The sequence below is a fragment of the Aspergillus nidulans genome, chromosome VII, assembly GCF_000011425.1.
Source record: "Aspergillus nidulans FGSC A4 chromosome VII".
Lineage (NCBI taxonomy): Eukaryota > Fungi > Ascomycota > Eurotiomycetes > Eurotiales > Aspergillaceae > Aspergillus > Aspergillus nidulans.
In genome coordinates this window covers 4,125,971-4,143,682 of record NC_066263.1, presented here as the reverse complement: position 1 = coordinate 4,143,682, position 17,712 = coordinate 4,125,971, and the positions used below count along the sequence as shown (strand labels likewise).

Below are 17,712 nucleotides of genomic sequence, written 5' to 3'. Positions count from 1 at the left end.
TCGGTTTATCATCCGTGACTGAGTGAGGCTTAAGATTGATAGCAGCCCCACTACCAACAGTCGATGATCTCATGTTTATAAATACCCCAACTCCCCCATCCCCTCAGGCACACCATCTCAATTCCTAGCACCCCGAGCAACCATGGCCGCCCTTCAGAGTCTGCGTTCCACATATCGCATGAACTCGGGGCATGAGATCCCGGTCCTAGGTTACGGCGTGAGTAACATCTATTCCACCAATAATACCCGATAGGCCATTAACAAAACCTAGGTCTATCTAATGTACATAACCCTTCGCCATCACTCATAAACAAACACTAAGCTCACATGCTCCAGCCCGCCGTCCAAAACCGAACAGACAACCCGGGAAGCATTGCGCGTAGGATACCGCCATGTACAACAGTCCATTCTTCAGCCTGCTCGATGCAAATGTCTAACCAGCAATACAGGTCGACTCGGCCATCATGTACGGCAATGAGAAAGCCTGTGGGCGCGCAATTGCTGCCTCGGGGATTGATCGCTCACAGATATTTTTCACTACCAAGATTCCGCCAGACTCGATGGGGTATAATGCCACGAAACGGGCTATCGACTCGAGTCTACGGACTGCAGAGCAGGAATACTTCGACCTGTGGGTTGCGCCGACCTAACTCAAAGAATCCCCTCAGCTAATAGGCATGTAGAATCCTCCTTCACGCCCCTTACGGCGGCAAAGAAGCCCGACGGGGCTCATGGAAAGCGCTTGTTGAGGCCCAGAGAGCCGGAAAGACAAAGTCAATTGGTGTGTCTAACTATGGTATCCACCATCTCGACGAGCTTGAAGCATACATCCAGTCCAGTGGCGATGACGGTGTGAGAGAAAGTAAGATTGATGTTGGGCAGTATGAGTTACATCCATGGCTCGATCGGTCGGAAATTGTCGAGTGGTTGCAGAAAAGAAATATTATTGTCCAGGCTTATTCACCGCTAGCGCATGGGACGAGGATGCGAGAGCCATTGTTGAAGAAGTTGGGGTACAAGTATGGAAAATCGCCAGCGCAGATTATGATTCGATGGGGATTGCAGAAGGTTAGTGTCCTCTGCTCTCGAATTCGTTTAGCTCCATAGAAGACTGTCTTGATACTGACTGTTCCAGGGCTTTGTTCCTCTTCCCAAGTCAGTCACTCCTAGTCGCATCCAGGAAAATACCGAGGTGTTCGACTTTGAATTGGACGAGGAGGATATGAAGTCCTTGCATACAGGGGAGTATTCGCCAACAGACTGGGATCCTACTCTTGATTATGATTAGTTGAGAGATGTAGTGTATACGTATAGTGGGAGGTAATCAAATTGATTACTCGATAAGAACAGTAGATCGGTCCCGCTGCTTAGCAATCGATCATTTTGGATCTTCAAAGTCCAACCCCACCACGCTCACTCCTTCAAGGCGCAACTCACCCAGACCTGCGTGCTGTGAACAGGCAATTAGACTACCATACAACAACAATCCTCCCTCAAATACAGCCTACCCAAGCACAATGAAGTTGGTACTCTCGACCTCGTACGTTCCTACCCCGCCATCCCATCTTTAAACCCCTCAGCTCAAACCTCCAAGCCGAATCTATCCAAACTCATTGTTCTCCCTCTCAACAGGAATATAATGACCTCCGGAGGTCCGTCCGTAATCCGGCAGCCGTCAACATTCAAGTCAAATGTCGAACTAATCAACTCACTTCGCGCAAATTTCCAAGCCGCACAGCAATCCATCCCTTCCGAACCCAGCACAGCAGACAGCGCCGCCTGGACAAAACAAGAAGACGATACGCTCTACATTCCCGCTGTAGATTTCTCCCAGCGTGGGCTCGCCGAAGAACGCTCACAGTACGACATCACTGTCAAACTATTCTACCTCCCGGGGATCCCCGTTTCGCGACGTTGTGCACACACAAAGCAAGCGATCGATCTTGTCCTGAAAGAGCTACACGTCGACTCGATTGATTTACTTATTGTATCATTTCCGGGGATCCATTTTGATGCGGAAGACGACAGTGAGGAAGAAGAAAGTATCTCGGTTGACGGCGGGAGCAGCTTCGAACATGAAGACGACTTCGATAGCCTCGTGCAGACGTGGAAATGTCTTGAATCCTTACATGAGCAGGGGAAGATACTGCAGCTTGGCGTTGCGGAATTTGGAAGCGAGCGGTTAGCCCGATTTCTGGAGCACACGCGCGTTAAGCCCGCAGTAAACCAGATCAATTTGAAGGACTGCTGTGTTGTTCCGAAGAGTTTGATTCTGTATGCGAAGGAGCAGAAGATCGATTTGTTAACGCATAATGATTGTAACGATATCTTGCCCAAGGGGACGATTAGGGAGTTGCTGGGGCCTGGGGAGCGGGGGGCCGGGATCCTGGCTCCAACGCCGGAGTTGGATGGCAAGGATGGTGGTTTGGTCAAGGGGGATATTGAGACGCAATGGGTGGTTAAGTATACGGCTGTGGTGAAGGACCGAGGGGTTGTTGAGAACAAGGGCTACTTTGCGCTTGCGGATGTTGGGAGCTGCGTTGAGGCTTGACTGGGCTGCCTGGCCTATTTCTGATTAAGAATATTCCTTTTCTTTTGCATCTAAGAGCGCGGCGTTGTCATTTGTCCTGTCATTCAATGCAACCATTCGATACCTGTTATATAGGTAACTACCCAATCATGCTCCTCTTCCTTCCTCTCATCCTCACATCTTCCAGTCTCTTCAGAGCCGAGACCGCACCCTTATAACTTTCTCTATACCCAACAAGAACTTCCTCGAAAAACCTTTCCGTTCGTGGATGCGAGCTCCCAAAAGCCCGTTCTAGGACATAGAGATCCACCGCGCGGTCCTCATCCTGGGAGCTCTGCATCGCGAGTCCGAAGTCAATCATGACAACTTCACCTGCCATAGAGGGTGACTGATCCCTCTCCTCTATGGTTTCAGTCGTATCTGCAGAGCCCAAAGGGCGCAGCATAAGATTGCTCGTTGTCAAGTCCCCATGTATAACACCCGCTCTATGCAACCCCCCAACAGCCCTCCCAATCCTCCGCATAAGCCCGCGAACCTTCTCCTCCTCGCTCCCTTGCACACCCTCTCCCAAGCCCAGCCTCTTTTCCCTCTCAATGCCTTTCAAATATGCCTCCCATTCCTCCAGAATAACCCTGACAGGCTCACCCTCAATCCATTCCATAACAAGCCAAGAGCTCCCATCTCCAGCACTCGGCTCCCAATCCACACCCAATAATGCGGGGACCGATACACCCTCTTTCACTAACTTCTGGAGACAACGCGCTTCTTGTAATATGCGGGCGCGGGTTAGGCGGCGATCGAGGATCGGGTGCCGGTAGGGTTTTGACGGGCGGATTTTGAGCGCGGCGGGCTGGGACGGTGAGAGGAACGTAGTTTTGTAGAGGTGCGCTTCAGCGCCTTGATATATTGGTGTTAATTCATCTGTTGAAGAGTAAGAAGGAAGGGACGCGGAAGAAAGAATGGTGGAAAATGGTGGGGGGCGGTTCGTTGGTGGCATTGTGGTCGCGGGGGCTGATCTGGTCTATTTTGAGCTGTGTGATCTCGTAGATTTCAGCTTGAATTAAGGCAAGAGTTCGTTTCTCCTCGAAGAAAAGAGAGCAGTTTGTTTGAGAGAGCGGTGATAGTGAGGTAAGTGAAGAGAGAAGAAGAGAGGAGGGGAAGAAGCTCGGATTCAGATAAATTTGTGGTGGGGAACTTTATCTTAAGACCACCATATCCCATATCTATGAAGGACTTGAGATTCGGTTGGCAACAGTTTTCGTCATTATAGAATTTCATTGTATATATCTATTCTGACGGGAAATCAAATGATATAACCACCGTATAAACCATCCATCAATCGTACAAAGCAACGCTAAACGCCCATAATGCTACTGTACTTTTCTAACAGAGAATAGATCTACATCTTCCTCTTTTTCGTCTTTCGCTCGCCATGGACATCATTCCATGCATCCTCAAAGATCGTCTTCTTCGGCCCGATCTGGCCCTCGAAGAAGTTCATCTTGCGGACTACCTCCATCGCACCGGTACCAAGCGACACCGTCTTCCCCATGATGATACACTCCGAGACGCCCTCGATAAGATCGGTGCGGCCAGCTCCACCAGCATCGAAGAGGTGGTCCGCAGTCTTCTCGAAAGAAGCAAGTTGCAGAACAGAATCCCGCATTTTTGCGAGACCAAATCGCGTGATACCGAGAACTTCACCCTTGTAAGTCATGACGTCGGCAAGGAGCTGCATATGACGCGGATCGATGTCCATGTCCTTCATGACCTCGCTGATTTCCTGAATGATTGTTGACCGCGCTGCCTCAATACCCAGTACCTCACGAGTTTCCATGACGTTGTTGGATCTGGTGCGTAGGCCGTCGATACCGACTGTGTTCATGCACTGGCGGAGACCGTAACCTTCGACGAGGAGGGTGTTAGTATCCGATTTGTCGTCGGTACGAATGATGGCACGGTTAGCTTGCGGGTGGCCGAGAACTTGGATGTCTGGAAGCAGGCGTTTAAGAGCCTTGAGGCGGAGGAAGGGGTCTGAGCTGGTAGCGGCAATTTCAGTCTTTGACAGCTTCTCTTTGCTGGCGGGATCCAGGTCAATATGGATGTGAATGTGGGAGCGGGTTGACCGCAGCTTCAAGTCTTCTGACTTGAATCGTCGGTGGTTCTCAATGGCCTGACGTATTTTTCCCACCGTCAGATCGAGTTCAAGGGCGCTGATTGTGTCCCAGTTAATTTTAACTGTCAGGTATGCCTCTTTTCCAGTCCAAGTTTCGCGAACGTAGTGGATGATATCGCGTAGGAAGGTCTTTTCGATGCGTCCCTTCGCCATGCGAGCCGCGACGATGTTGCGCTTCTCGACAAGCTCGCAGGAAATAACAGGAGTACTGATCTCCTTGGAGGCGTTGATGATTTCCTTGATACGGGGAACACCCTGTGTGATACTCATACCGGCGACACCAGCAAAGTGGAAAGTCTTCAGTGTCATTTGCGTACCCGGCTCTCCAATGGACTGCGCACCAACGGCACCCACAGCGTGTCCTGGCTCAACTTGAGCTTTCTTATACTTCATCAAACACTCAGCAATGAACGTCCGAAGCGTCCTCTCCGTCAGCTTTCCAGTATGGTTTAGACCCTTGATGGTCCTCTCGTCAGATGGGTCGCTGTCACCACCTCGAGAGATCAGTTTGTCCGCCTTGGTTTGGACGTATTGTTGAATTGAATCAAGGAAATCCCGAGCGCTCTCGAACTGGTCAACTCCATGGTCGCTTCGATCCATATAGTCGAGTTCAGCACCCATTAGATCATATCGCGCTAGCTTGGCGCGTTCTTTTGAGAGCATCTCCTCACATACTTCCATGATCTCGGCAGGGGACAAGCTTCGTTCCTCGTTCTTATACGTTGTCGTTTCAGCGTGGATGAAAGTTCGATCGAAGTGGACCGGCTTGGCTTTGCCCTCCATATCGACGGGGTCTAATTTATCGTCACCGTACTGGAATTGGACGATGCCCTGAGAAGAATTTCGAACAGTGTCATCATAACCAGTAGAAAGATCTTCTAAAGATTTCATCAGACGACGCGACATGTATCCGGTTTCAGCAGTTTTGACCGCAGTATCGACCAAACCTTCACGACCGGACATGGCGTGGAAGATGAATTCGTAAGGAAGGAGACCCGAAAAGAAACTGTTCCGCACGAAACCCTTGGAAGGGGGCTGTCGGGCGTTTTTGGGGAAATGAGGTAGAGTCCGGTCCTGGAAACCGTCCTGCACACGCTGACCACCAATAATTTGTTGACCGACGAGAGCGACCATCTGAGACACGTTGATACTAGAACCTTTCGATCCGGACGTAGCCATAATCAGGGGGGAGTTGTATTTGCTCAGCTGAGCAATACATTCGTCACCGGCCTGCTGACGGACTTTACTTAGAATACCAGATAGTTGGTTTTCCATTGTCTGCAGTTCGTCACATCCAGGATACTTTTCAAGGGTTCCAGCTTTGTACTTGGCAATAACTTCATCACACTGTGCGTACGCTGCTTCAACGAGGTCGTTTTTCGATTGTACTAGTCTATCGCTTGGATAGACATCTGTGATACCGATAGAAAAGCCCATGTTTGAGAACCAACGGGCTGACAGTTTCGACAAACGGTTCATTCCCTCAGCAGCAGCAGCAGGGCCAAAATCACGAAGCATGATATAGAAGACATTGTCCTTCTTTCCGGAACCGACAGTAGATTTGTCCATCACACCACACATGACCTCGGAATTTCGAACGACGAGCCACGAATCGTTGGGGTCCAGGTCTCTTGGTTGATTCCCCTTTGGCGGCTTAAACTGTTTGCACGCGGCGTCGAGATTGACCAAAACCGGGTCATCCTTATTAGGCCGCATCAGAATATTGAAGACCTGCTTTCCCGTCCAGAGCATCTGTGGCTTAAACACTGCGGGTGGCGGAAGATCGAAACGCGTTTGCGGACCAAGCATGTATAAGCAGATCTGGGTAAAACTACGCCGGTCGAAGAAATTATCCTTGCTGCTAAGCAAATAGGCAGCACTAATGAAATCTTGAATGGCTCCAATGATAGGCTCTCCGTTCTTGGGTGTCGCCAGGTTGTTTTTCACACCCATCAACTCCATGGCTTCAGCTCTCGCCTCCTCCGTCTGAGGAACGTGAAGATTCATTTCGTCTCCGTCGAAATCCGCATTGTATGGGTTACATACACACTCATTTAGTCGGAATGTCCGGTGAGGGCGAACTTTGGCAAAATGGGAAAGGATACTGAGTTTGTGGAGAGAAGGCTGACGGTTGAAGAGGACGATATCACCGTCTTCGATATGACGCTCGACGATATCTCCTTCCTGCAGCTGATCGGCAATAAATTTCAGATTACCATACTTAAGCATGGTCTTTAGGGGGTTGCCCTTTTTGATGATATAGTTGGCACCCGGCCACTTCTTCTGTCCATTTCGAACGCATTGCTGTAGCTTTTCTTTATTGTACCTGTTGACCACTTCGGGATATGTCATGTTCTTTGCCACCAATTCCGGGACAGCAACCTCATCGACGCGAAGGTTGGGATCGGGCGAGATAACAGTTCGACCAGAGAAATCAACACGCTTTCCAGACAGGTTACCACGGAATCGACCCTGTTTACCCTTCAGACGCTGCACGAAACCTCGAATAGGCTTCCCGAGGTCTGCCTTGTTCAGACCGGGGACATCGCTGTTGATGTAGACGGCAATCTGAAGCTGCATATAGTCCCAGCACTCCATGATCGTCTGCACTGGAGCTCCTTTTAGCAAAGCATTTTTGAGGTTGATGTTACTCTGGACGATATCTCCCAGCTTAGCCGTCAGATCATCCTCAGTCGATGAAGCATCTTGACCGACGGACGGACGAATACACACTGGCGGCGCAGGGATAAACTGCCAGAGGAACATCTCCGGCCTTGCTTCCTTAGGGTCCAGTCCTAATAATTCACAATCACTGTCCGAGATGCGCTTGAACAGATTCAACACCCGCAGCGCATTCAAATCGTCCTGAGCTTTTTTGTGATGTTTCTCGACCTCCGGATTAGAACTTCTAGCTTCCTCTAGTGACCTATCGAAGACGATCTTGCTAGGTGGCGGGATCTTCTTTGCCGATGTCGAGGCATTAAACGCACGGAATTTGTCATGCGTGATCTTAAGAGAGCTAGTACCTGTCTTCTTCACCACCCCATTAACAGCACCACAGTTTTCGCAGGTTCGGGTCTTGCGGCAGCGGTCGTTGACTCGTTTGGCGATCTGCATCCGTCGCAGGTTATCCAGTCGCGGGCGGCGCATCTCACGGAGAAAGGCGCGGCGTTCTGCTTCGGGGAGCAGAATATGGGAGCACTCCTTGCAAATTTCCTGCAGAATACTAATCACACGCTTGAAATAACCCACATGAAAAGCGGGCAAAACAAGCCGCACATGACCGAAGTGGCCGTTGCAAACCTGCAGTGCGCCGCCGCATGTCTGGCAGGTTGAAGTCTTATTCGAGATACCCATGCGCGCGTCGAGCGGGCCATTTGGAACAATAGAACGGTCATTTTCGAGGTTGAAGAATTTCCTGTCGGACACTTCGACTACGCCTTGGCTGACAATGTCGTCGTTGGACCTGCGGAGAAGCCGAAGCGTTAGCCTGTCGCTGGCGGCTTCGGAGAAAACTTCTGTCAAGCGGGCACTCACAGTACACCAAATTTGAGTTCCTTGATCACTTTGGGGACACGGTCGATGACCTGGGCCTTGCCCAGGTCCGCCTGCACACCCTCCAGAGGCTGCATCGCGCTATCAAGGAATGACCATGGCAAGGCGGAATGACTCAACGGGTTGGGGACTGGAGGCTCGAAGTCGCTTCGAAGACGACGCGAACGACAGAATAGTTTAGATCTGTCTACAGGCCAGTAGTGCCGTTGAGAAGCCTTGCGAATCCCTGAGAGCGGACCGTGAATGCCGAAAAGGTGAAAGAGGGGAGGCTGCAAGTCCAGTTTAACGGCGGGGTTGGCGACGAAACTTTTTTCGCGGCGAGGAGAGCTCACTCCAATCTAGCCAATCAGCGACAGCGTAACTATACCAGCCTTCGGTTCTAAGTAGATTGCATGGTCATAATGTTAAATTGCTATACGAAATTCATAATTATTGTATTTGGGGTCTCTATATATTGTACACTGCTAAAGCCGCTACTTTGCTAAGAACGCTTGGAAAGCCTTATGCTCAATCACCACATTTCCGACGGCTCGAAGCCTCTTGCGACCTTCTTTTTGCTTCTCCAGCAACTTTCTTCGTCTACTGACATCGCTGGCATGGAGTTTCGCCAACACGTCTTTTCGGTACGGCTTGACAGTCTCACGCGCAACGATTTTTTTGCCCACTGCAGCCTGGATGATAATCTCAAACAGCTGTCGGTCGACGTGCTCTTTGAACTTGGTCACCCATTGCCTTCCCAGTCTGTCGGTCTGGCTGTAATGTACGAGCCGGGCGACAGCATCAACCGGAGCTTTGTTGACAAGGAGTTGCAGCTTGACGATGTTACTAGGCTTCCAGCCGGACTCCTCGTAGTCCAGAGATGCGTATCCTTTCGTCCCTCCCTTGAGCTTGCCAAAGAAATCGTCGACTAACTGCGCTAAAGGCAGTTCATACTTGAGAATGACTTGCGTCGGGGTGAAGTATTCAAGGCTTTTCTGCTCTCCGCGGTTCGCTTCGCAAAGTTCGATGACTGTTCCCAGATATTCATCCGGGAAGGTCAGGGTGGCCATAACGTACGGCTCTTGCAGTTCCGCAACCTTCATGCGCACGTCGTCCTCGTCGGGGAAGCGATTGGGGTTTGTGATAATGTCTTCCTTCCCGTCCTTCCAAACAACCTTGACCGGAACTGACGGTGGGGTTATGATAATACTGGCCCCATGCTCCTGACGAAGACGGTCCTCGAACACCGAGCAGTGCAAAGTACCCAAGAATCCCAGTCTGAAACCGGCTCCGAGCGCTTCCGAAGACTCTTTCTGCACGGTGATACTCCGGTCATTGAGAACAAGTTGATTAATACTGTCCTCCAAGTGTTCGAAATGGTCCGCATCTACGGGATATGCAGCGACAAAGACCATTGCCTTCGGCTCCTCGAAACCAGGCAGCGGCTGCACGGCCTTCTCGGACCCGACTGTTGTGAAAGTATCACCAATCTTGGCCTCTTTGCTTCGTTTCATACCCGGATTAAAGAAGATGTATCCAACTTGGCCAGCACGGAGAACTGTTTGCGGCGTTTCAAGCGGATATTGGATACCAACTTCGCCAACGTAGTACTTAATGCCAGTTGCGAAAGAAACGACTTGCTGGCCAGCCCGAACCTCACCGTCGAAGACACGGACCAAACATATCACGCCTTTGTAGGAATCATACCAAGAATCAACGAGTAGCATACGGAGAGGTCTCTTACAGTCGCCGATCGGCCTACTCAGTTGTCAGTATTTCAAAACGGACCTCTAAGGAACCCAAGACATACGCGGGAATCTTCTCTACCACCGTAGGAAGCAGCTGTTCAACATTCAAACCAGTCTTGGCTGAGACCAGAACTGCATCCTCTGTGTCAAGTTCAAAGGACTGTTCCAATTGTTCTAGAGCCCGTTCCGGTTCGGCTGACGGGAGATCCACCTTGTTGATGACGGGAATCAATTCCAGGCCTTGCGAAAAGGCGAGGTAGAAGTTTGCAACAGTCTGCGCTTGAATACCTTGACTAGCATCGACCAGAAGCAGCGCTCCACCACAGCTTGCATAACTTCGCGACACCTCCGCGCGGAAGTCGACGTGGCCCGGGGTATCAACAAGATGCAGGAGATAGTCCTCCCCCTTATGGTTGTATATCATGGTACATGTCTGTGCCTTTACTGTAATACCTCGTTCGCGTTCGACATCGAGCTTGTCCAAAACCTGCTTGTTCATGCCCGGTTTAATCGTGCCGGTGAGCTCCAAAAGTCGGTCGGAGAGCGTGCTCTTTCCATGATCAACGTGCGCGACAATACAGAAGTTGCGGTATCGTTCAATCGGAATCGCAGATATCCTTGCTTCAAGATCTGTCATTGGCACCTTTGACGGTCCCTTTGCTTTGTAGGAGGAAGTGGTGGTGAAAAGACGAGTCGCGAAGGAAGATCCGGGCGCCTTAAGAAGGCTGGACGCAGGCCAATTTGGAGCCGCGCTCAGCCATCTGGCTAATTGCAGGCATCCTCGCATTGGGATTGCTGCAGTAGCATGGGAATGACTTCCAAGCTTGACAAGAGTGGGATGGGTCGTGAATCGTGACAGGAGACGCAGCCGGAGATTGATCGGCAAAAAAGTTGACTGCGGAGAGATGATCAGTCAACTTGGGCGGGCGGTCGGCTAGATTGCTGCGGTGACTATCACGAGTAAACAAAGCTGCAACTTCTTTCATTCATCTTCCTTCAGCAACAGAAACGCAGACGCCCATATTGTGTTTAATCTCATCCAGCATATACGAACAAAATGTCAACCTCAAAAGACAAATCCAAGGACAAGGTCCACAAGCTCTCCATCAAAGGTGAGTGTTCTTCTGTCCCCGCATTTTCAAAAACTCACCAGCAATAGGATCTTCGAAGCTTGTGGCTGAATTCGTGAGTGCAACACTGCTAGTACCATGATGAATGCTAAGTCTTTTAGTTTGAATACTCGATCAACTCAATTCTGTAAGCTCAATTCAGCAATTTCGACGCCGATCAAGTGTTGACCTTCAATTCCAGTTTCCAACGAGGGGTGTATCCTCCTGAGGATTTCACAACGTAAGTCCTTGCGCTTGACTCGGTACTTGTGCTAACTTCTCGCAGTGTCAAGAAATATGGATTGAACATGCTCGGTTAGTCGACCTCCCTGTTCCAAGAACACTCATTGACCGGTCTAGTTACCGCCGATGACCAGGTGAAAGCGTACATCAAGAAGATTATGTCTCAATTGAACAAGTGGATGCTGGGCGGCAAAATTTCCAAGTTGGTTGTGGTTATTACAGACAAGGAAACTGGGGAGCATGTGGAACGGTGGCAGTTTGATGTGCAAATATTCGGGAAGCAAAAGAGTCAATCAACCCGGAAGTCGGGCGATAAAGAGAACGATACGCCGGGGTAGGTCGTATCAGATACGCAATTGATACACTCGCTGACCTCTTTTTTAAGGGATGTCGGCCAGCCCGAAACAGTGGAGAAAACCGAAAAGCAGATTCAAGAAGAGATCCAAGCCATTTTCCGCCAAATCACTGCTTCCGTCACGTTCCTTCCTGTCTTGGATGGAGACTGCACATTTAACGTCTTGGTTTATGCGGATGCAGACTCCGATGTTCCTGTTGAATGGGGTGACAGTGACGCCAAAGACATCAAGAACCCTGAGAAAGTCCAGCTCAGGAGTTTCAGCACAAATAACCATCGTGTGGAAACCATGGTCAGCTACCGCCTAGCTGATTAGATGTGGCATGGTATCAAGACAGGAGTTTGGAGTTTTTCTTATCATTCTCTACGCTATTTACGGGTATATGACAGATCTTTGTCTCATGCATAATGACTTATCATCAGTACTTCATGTTTCTGCACCATGGCAATTCCATTATATTAGGAAACAACTCGTTCCCTGTACTTCCCCCATTCCAATGGACCAACTCCTCCACCACGGGCTCCAACCCTACACCAACCCACAGCCCCTTCTCCAAGCCGTCAACCCACCCCCGCTTCATCCTCTTTTCCTTCAACTCAGCCCCAACACCATACGTATCACGCTTCCACAACCCAAGTCCTCTTTTTTCCTCCCCGTCCAGCAGCTCTTTCAATGGTGTTACCTCCTCCGGCGGGTTAATCCCAATAACATTCCCACTCCCGGGCTTGTCCAGCCCCACAGCAGGAAAATGGCAACTCATAAACCGCTCCCGCTTGAACTCGTGCGTCACTACTGTTACCTGGTCTGGGTATCTGCCCGTGTGTAGGCGGAAGCGGAGAATCGAGAAGAGCACGTTCTGGTACGAATCCGTGGCGTGCATTTCAACTGCTACCCTGCTTGAGTCTATACTTGATGCGTAACCAAAAAATTCATTATCTCTTGCGAGGTTCTGCGACCGATCAGTTGAATTCACGTTTCTCATCGTAGCATCCCGGCTTATAAGATTTCTCAGCTGGGCGATCATACCAAATACGACTCCCCTTCCGCCAGTTCAGTCGCAGGCCGTTTCGTTGCGCCTCTACACCCATGCATATTGTCAGCTTTCTCGTTTTCACCTTCAGCCTTGCCGCAGTGCTTAACAAAGAATCATTTGGCCTAACAAATGAATGAAACCTGATAGTAACTTAGACATACCCAGAAAAAACAAGCAACGCCCCCTCATCCCCTGCCAAAAGCCGAATCCCAGCCTTGACATGCTCTGTGAATGTCGGTGTTTCCCCATGTTGAAACCGCTCGATTAGCCTGACGATGACTTGTTAGCTATACGCGTTTCCCGTAGATTGCCTGTTCATCTGCAAAATGGGCGTCCGTCCAATTATGGTCCGGTACTGACCATTCCTCCTCGTCGCGACCTTTACTCGGCCCACCGAGGTAAATTGCGTGGCAGCAGACAATTATGAGGTGGTTAGGCATCTGCATTGTTATTCTGATGCTGGGATTGTCTGTTGAGCTGGTTGAAGGAAGGTTGTTTTGGAGGTTAAATCCAGCTAATGATCTACCGATTGGTTCCCGTCCATGGACTCCACTACGGTACTGTGCTAGTTATACCATTTTAGTTGCCGCCTGTTCGCCAGCCTGTGATATAAGCAACTGCTACTGCAAACGGAGGCTATCGGTTATATAGTACTCCTTTTCTCTATACATCTGCTTCTTCAAATCCCAGATACGCCCACTAACATCTACGTGATCTTGTCCAACATTATAGATGTCCTAGTTGTTGGATCTTCGCGCCACTAGACCAGTATCAACTCTGAAAGCTAGAGAGAAACATAACCGTGTAGTATCTTGTTTTGGGATGTAGTTATCACTCAAATATGTTTAAAAAGTCAAGGCTTCCTATAGCCTCTGGTGTTCATAAACTCGAGGAAATCCTTAGGTAACTATATAAATATTAAGAATTTATATAATAACTTAAAAACATACTTGGCGTATTTTTTTTTAAGGAAATGGATGAATCAATAATCTAGGAAAAACATAATTTTCAGAAAAAGCAGTAGCCGAATCCAGGCTGTTTGCGAGTCAATCACTTCTTCGAGTTCAGCCCTAAGTTACGGTCTGCATCCACTGTACTCCAAATGCCATTCTTGCTGGGACGTAGCTATCAACAACAGTTATACAACTGCCATCAACGAATAGGAAACCGAGCTGCTGCTTCATGATGAGATCTCGCCCAATCTTTGAATCTATCTTGATCTATCTATTCAGCTACCTTGGCGCTGATTTCATCAGCGCCACATTTAGCTAATATATCAATTGTAGCCTGGCACCTGTGCGTGATACGGGTGGCTCTGCTTCATTTACCGAGGTGAGCCGTGAGTCTTCATGGAGGTTCAGCTTAACCAGCCTCAAGGGGCGGGTGAAACCATCAGCTTCGTGCAAATGGTTGATGTCAGCTTGAATTTGAAGATGTGTCTCTGTCCCCAACCGTGCTGAAGGAGGATTCCTACGACCACAATTGTCACCTCGCAGGATCGCAAACAGCAACAGAACTATTGAACTTTGTCCCTCTAGCCCGACATCGGCCACGGAGATCGTTTGCGTCACGAAAAGTACGCACTCAGATAACCCTCGTGTTTGAACAAGAGCACTATCTTGTTCAGCACTGGAACGCGCGCTATCGCACCTTATAACGGGGTGTAGCTCTCCATGGGTAGTGGAAAGTTGACGTTCAAGCCTCGTTCAAGATGGCCATACTTCATTTGATCATAGTCTCCTCTTCTTTATTTAGGTTTATTCATGCACTCTGGGTGCCGTGAAGAATTTCACAGCGGTAGTTGCACACAAATTCAAAAGTAGAAGGTCTACCCTGGGCTTGGCCTACTTTAGCAGGGAGGTAGATCGGGTACGGGTCTGACCTAGCCTCACACAGAAGGCCGTGGAAATACCAGGTTGAGGGGGACAATGCATACATATGAGTTGTACCTGCCTGGTTCCTACCCTAGACCCTGGCACAATAGGTCAGCCTAGAATGCCCAGGTCAGACACGCGTCCGTGCCCTTTTCGTTTCTTTCTAAAGCTTGTGTGGAGACACAGTAACAAGGATCATGGATTCACTGGGCTAGCTCCATGACTCGGTGTCTATTGTCTAGTCGATTATCCATTGTCGATTGTCCAGTCTATTGTCTATTGTCTATTGTCTATCAGCCATTATCTAATTGCCCGCTCTAACATACTTTTCCAGCATCGTGCAGGCCACTGCTCTGGAAATACCGAACAATAAGATTTACCGAAAAAGAAAAAAAGAAAAAAGAAAAACCAATTCAATGGTCCTGCTTAATTGGGCTTGTTTGGAATCCCTCAAGCGGAGCAACGCGAGGCGAAGAAGAGTATGGAAGCAAGGATAGGAGTGACATAGGCAAGAGCCAAGCAAGAATTTGACGTGTGCAGAAATAGAAGATGCATGCGCCAGGTGGCAAGGCTGCACTTGCACACGAACCTACATCTGCATACTCATGGTGCGTCTGGAGTCTGACGGGTTGGGAGGGTAAGCTGGGCGAACGTCCCAAACTTGAATCCTGATGTCTGGGGCTCACGAGTTATCTGTGACGACACTTGGAACAGGAATTGGAGGCAATCGCGCGAGCGACCTGGCGTCCAAACAGGAAGGCTAGCCTCAGATATAGGACGGGGCCCAGGAATATTGTGCCGAAGCGGCAGGGGCCGTGAAGGGTCGGTTATGTAGGGCAAGCAAACTAGAGGATCCTTATACATAATATCGGCTCCGGAGTAGGGACTAGTCGGTCGGATGACTCTCATTGCTTTTTCGAATGTCAACCCAGTTCCTTCTGCGGGGACAGGATAACTTCGGAAGTTTTGACCGGGATTGCAGGACTAGATGCGATTGATTGTTGGAGGAGCTCTGATTACTAGTCCGCAGCTGATGAGCTGTACCCCATGGCGCACAAGGCGTGGAGCCCAGCCAAGGCAGAAGGCTCTCGAACTTGTCAAACACGCTCACGATTAAACTGCAGAATATGTAATAATACGTACAAACCATACAAAAAACGCCCAAAGTGAAGTCAAGGTGAAAGTGAAAACAAATCTGGCATCGCGCTCGGGTATCGTTGAGTCTAAGTCTACCAATGGCAAATCCCCCCTTCACTGTCAGCCGCAGTCCATGTACCAGCCAGGCCCACTACTTTCAGGTCTCCATCAGGTTGCTCACCAAGTTTGCTCAGCGAGGCCCAGCTGGGTTCCACGGAGCCGGTTGTCAGCAGACGTCGTGCCCAGGAGTCAATCATCGGCTCGCCCGTCTCGTTTCGAGCCTGCTTGAGGAACGGGATCAATGCAGTGCCGCCTGTGCCCCGTAGTTTGCTGCCATCGGGCTTCTCGCTGTGGCGAGCGGTGGCAAGATTCAAGCTCGCCGGGCGCGAGGGCTTCTCGCGTGCCTTTTGCGACGGAGTGATGATGTATCGCGACACCATTTGGATGTGCTTAGTCCGCATTGATTGCAGCATTGACAAACATGCGTCGTAGGCAAGGCTGAGAGGTTTATTGGAGCGCCGGGCCTCCACGTACTCTCGGATGTTGGCGACCGCGCCCATGTGTTCTAGGAACTTCCGATGAGGACCTGGCATGTAGGAACGCATCTCCTGGATGAAACCGTGACGTGGGCCTGCAGCGACGCCACCATTCTCTGACGAGCTAGGGCGAGTCTCTCCAGTGGGTCGATGTTCGATTCCTAGAGCAATGTCGAGGAACTGAATCAACGAACTCTGAGCATTACTCCCTCCTCCGTACTGACGGTACTCCGGCTTCTTGCCATCATCATAGAGTAGGCCATTCGGCAAGCCCGCATCGGCCATGTTCTTACTTCCTGCCAAGTAAGGCCTGATCTTATTGTAGAAAACGTAAGGGTCGTTATGCTCATACATCCTTTCCAGTACGGCTCCGATCTCATCAATCATCTCTGCAAGAGCTTGCAAGTATTCTATAACGACGGCGGTGTTTCCGACCCGCGCAGCGGCAATGGCTTGGAGTACGAGTGATATCGCCGGGCCACCGCGGGCTTCGATGGCGACGGACACGAGGTAGAACCATTGTTCGTCCAGGGTCCCGGTTATGGTGTTGATACAGGCGAGGTTATCCAGGTCATCCATAGGCTCGTCAGAAAAAATCGGCTTAAAGTTCCAAAGAACCAAGCCAGCGTAAGTGGCGACTGGAGGTAGGTCAAGATGGTCGCATACTTCGAAGAGAGGAACAGTCAACTGAGGTGGTATCCTCTGGTATGGTTAGCACGGACCGTCAAGCAGGGACTGCCAATGCCAAGCATGGATCATCATCGGGGTTGGGCCACTTACTTCCGCCGGCGTAGATCCCCCCCATACATAGCCATGAAGGATAAACCCTAAAATCGAATAGGCCCTCCTCCATTCGGGCTCAGCTTGAAGATATGAGGTTGATAGAATTGGCATGTTGTCAACTACTCTCCTCATTCTCCTGCTGAGCAGGAGGGCCTGAATGTTTGCCACAATCCATTCCCATTTGGCGTAATATGGATCAGGTAAATGCTCCAGAGGGGGCTCCGAAGGAAGGAAGCCGGTGTCTGGCGAGATACCATACTCTGCCGGGATGGGAATCGGAGGAAGCATGGCGAAAAGTAGTGGATGCGGAGTTTGAGTGGGTGGAAGCGAGCAATCGGGGTATAAATATGGACAGAGGACAGAAAGTTCACGTGTTCGTTGAAGGTGAGACCTCAACTTGCAGTAGACAAATTGGGCCAGGAACTCATGAACACAAGTCGTAGACAATAGTCTCAGCAGGTCAAAGCTACCAAAATTACCATAAACGGCTCATCGGAAGGAGTCTGGCAGCTGGAGGTAAGACAATGAAGAGAGCCAAGCGATGCAAAGACGACCACAGTAGCGAGTGGCCGGAGGTTAAATCAAGAATCCTGCCAGTCCAGACTGGAGGGAATATGACGCGTATGGCCTGATTTGTCAAGCCCGGGTGTCAA

General features: G+C 50.0%; 8 protein-coding genes across 8 annotated transcripts, besides 1 other annotated feature; 3 read left to right on the top strand and 5 right to left on the bottom strand.

Annotated features, from left to right (window-relative positions):
• Window positions 1–17,712: part of a sequence feature (contig 1.42 328..99573(1)) that runs on past both edges of the window.
• ANIA_02515 (aldo/keto reductase family protein) lies at window positions 143–1,288 on the top strand (the record flags this gene model as incomplete). The annotated part of the gene is made up of 4 exons (XM_655027.1): window positions 143–217; window positions 450–631; window positions 684–1,068; window positions 1,136–1,288. The coding sequence occupies 4 exons, from the start codon at window positions 143–145 to the stop codon at window positions 1,286–1,288; spliced, it is 795 nt and encodes a 264-aa protein (XP_660119.1).
• ANIA_02514 (putative gamma-cysteine synthetase regulatory subunit) lies at window positions 1,518–2,551 on the top strand (the record flags this gene model as incomplete). The annotated part of the gene is made up of 2 exons (XM_655026.1): window positions 1,518–1,540; window positions 1,633–2,551. 2 exons carry the CDS (start codon window positions 1,518–1,520, stop codon window positions 2,549–2,551), a joined length of 942 nt encoding a protein of 313 aa, XP_660118.1.
• bud32 (serine/threonine protein kinase BUD32) lies at window positions 2,670–3,527 on the bottom strand (the record flags this gene model as incomplete). Its single annotated transcript, XM_655025.1, has 1 exon — window positions 2,670–3,527. The coding sequence occupies one exon, from the start codon at window positions 3,525–3,527 to the stop codon at window positions 2,670–2,672; it is 858 nt and encodes a 285-aa protein (XP_660117.1).
• ANIA_10316 (DNA-directed RNA polymerase III core subunit RPO31) lies at window positions 3,930–8,338 on the bottom strand (the record flags this gene model as incomplete). The annotated part of the gene is made up of 2 exons (XM_050613072.1): window positions 3,930–8,172; window positions 8,244–8,338. 2 exons carry the CDS (start codon window positions 8,336–8,338, stop codon window positions 3,930–3,932), a joined length of 4,338 nt encoding a protein of 1,445 aa, XP_050468914.1.
• ANIA_10315 (GTPase GUF1) lies at window positions 8,700–10,848 on the bottom strand. Its single transcript, XM_655024.2, has 2 exons — window positions 10,051–10,848; window positions 8,700–9,998 (listed from the first exon to the last, which is right to left on the bottom strand). Exons 1-2 carry the CDS (start codon window positions 10,773–10,775, stop codon window positions 8,735–8,737), a joined length of 1,989 nt encoding a protein of 662 aa, XP_660116.2. The 5' UTR covers window positions 10,776–10,848; the 3' UTR covers window positions 8,700–8,734.
• ANIA_02511 (spindle checkpoint protein MAD2) lies at window positions 10,992–12,011 on the top strand (the record flags this gene model as incomplete). The annotated part of the gene is made up of 7 exons (XM_655023.2): window positions 10,992–11,100; window positions 11,148–11,173; window positions 11,220–11,245; window positions 11,300–11,338; window positions 11,384–11,412; window positions 11,458–11,674; window positions 11,726–12,011. The coding sequence occupies exons 1-7, from the start codon at window positions 11,046–11,048 to the stop codon at window positions 12,009–12,011; spliced, it is 678 nt and encodes a 225-aa protein (XP_660115.1). The 5' UTR covers window positions 10,992–11,045.
• Window positions 12,115–13,175, bottom strand: ANIA_02510 (DUF218 domain protein; the record flags this gene model as incomplete). The annotated part of the gene is made up of 4 exons (XM_655022.1): window positions 12,115–12,645; window positions 12,723–12,774; window positions 12,891–12,998; window positions 13,090–13,175. 4 exons carry the CDS (start codon window positions 13,173–13,175, stop codon window positions 12,115–12,117), a joined length of 777 nt encoding a protein of 258 aa, XP_660114.1.
• ANIA_02509 (indoleamine 2,3-dioxygenase) lies at window positions 15,207–17,347 on the bottom strand (the record flags this gene model as incomplete). The annotated part of the gene is made up of 4 exons (XM_655021.1): window positions 15,207–15,587; window positions 15,715–15,721; window positions 15,837–16,978; window positions 17,057–17,347. The coding sequence occupies 4 exons, from the start codon at window positions 17,345–17,347 to the stop codon at window positions 15,207–15,209; spliced, it is 1,821 nt and encodes a 606-aa protein (XP_660113.1).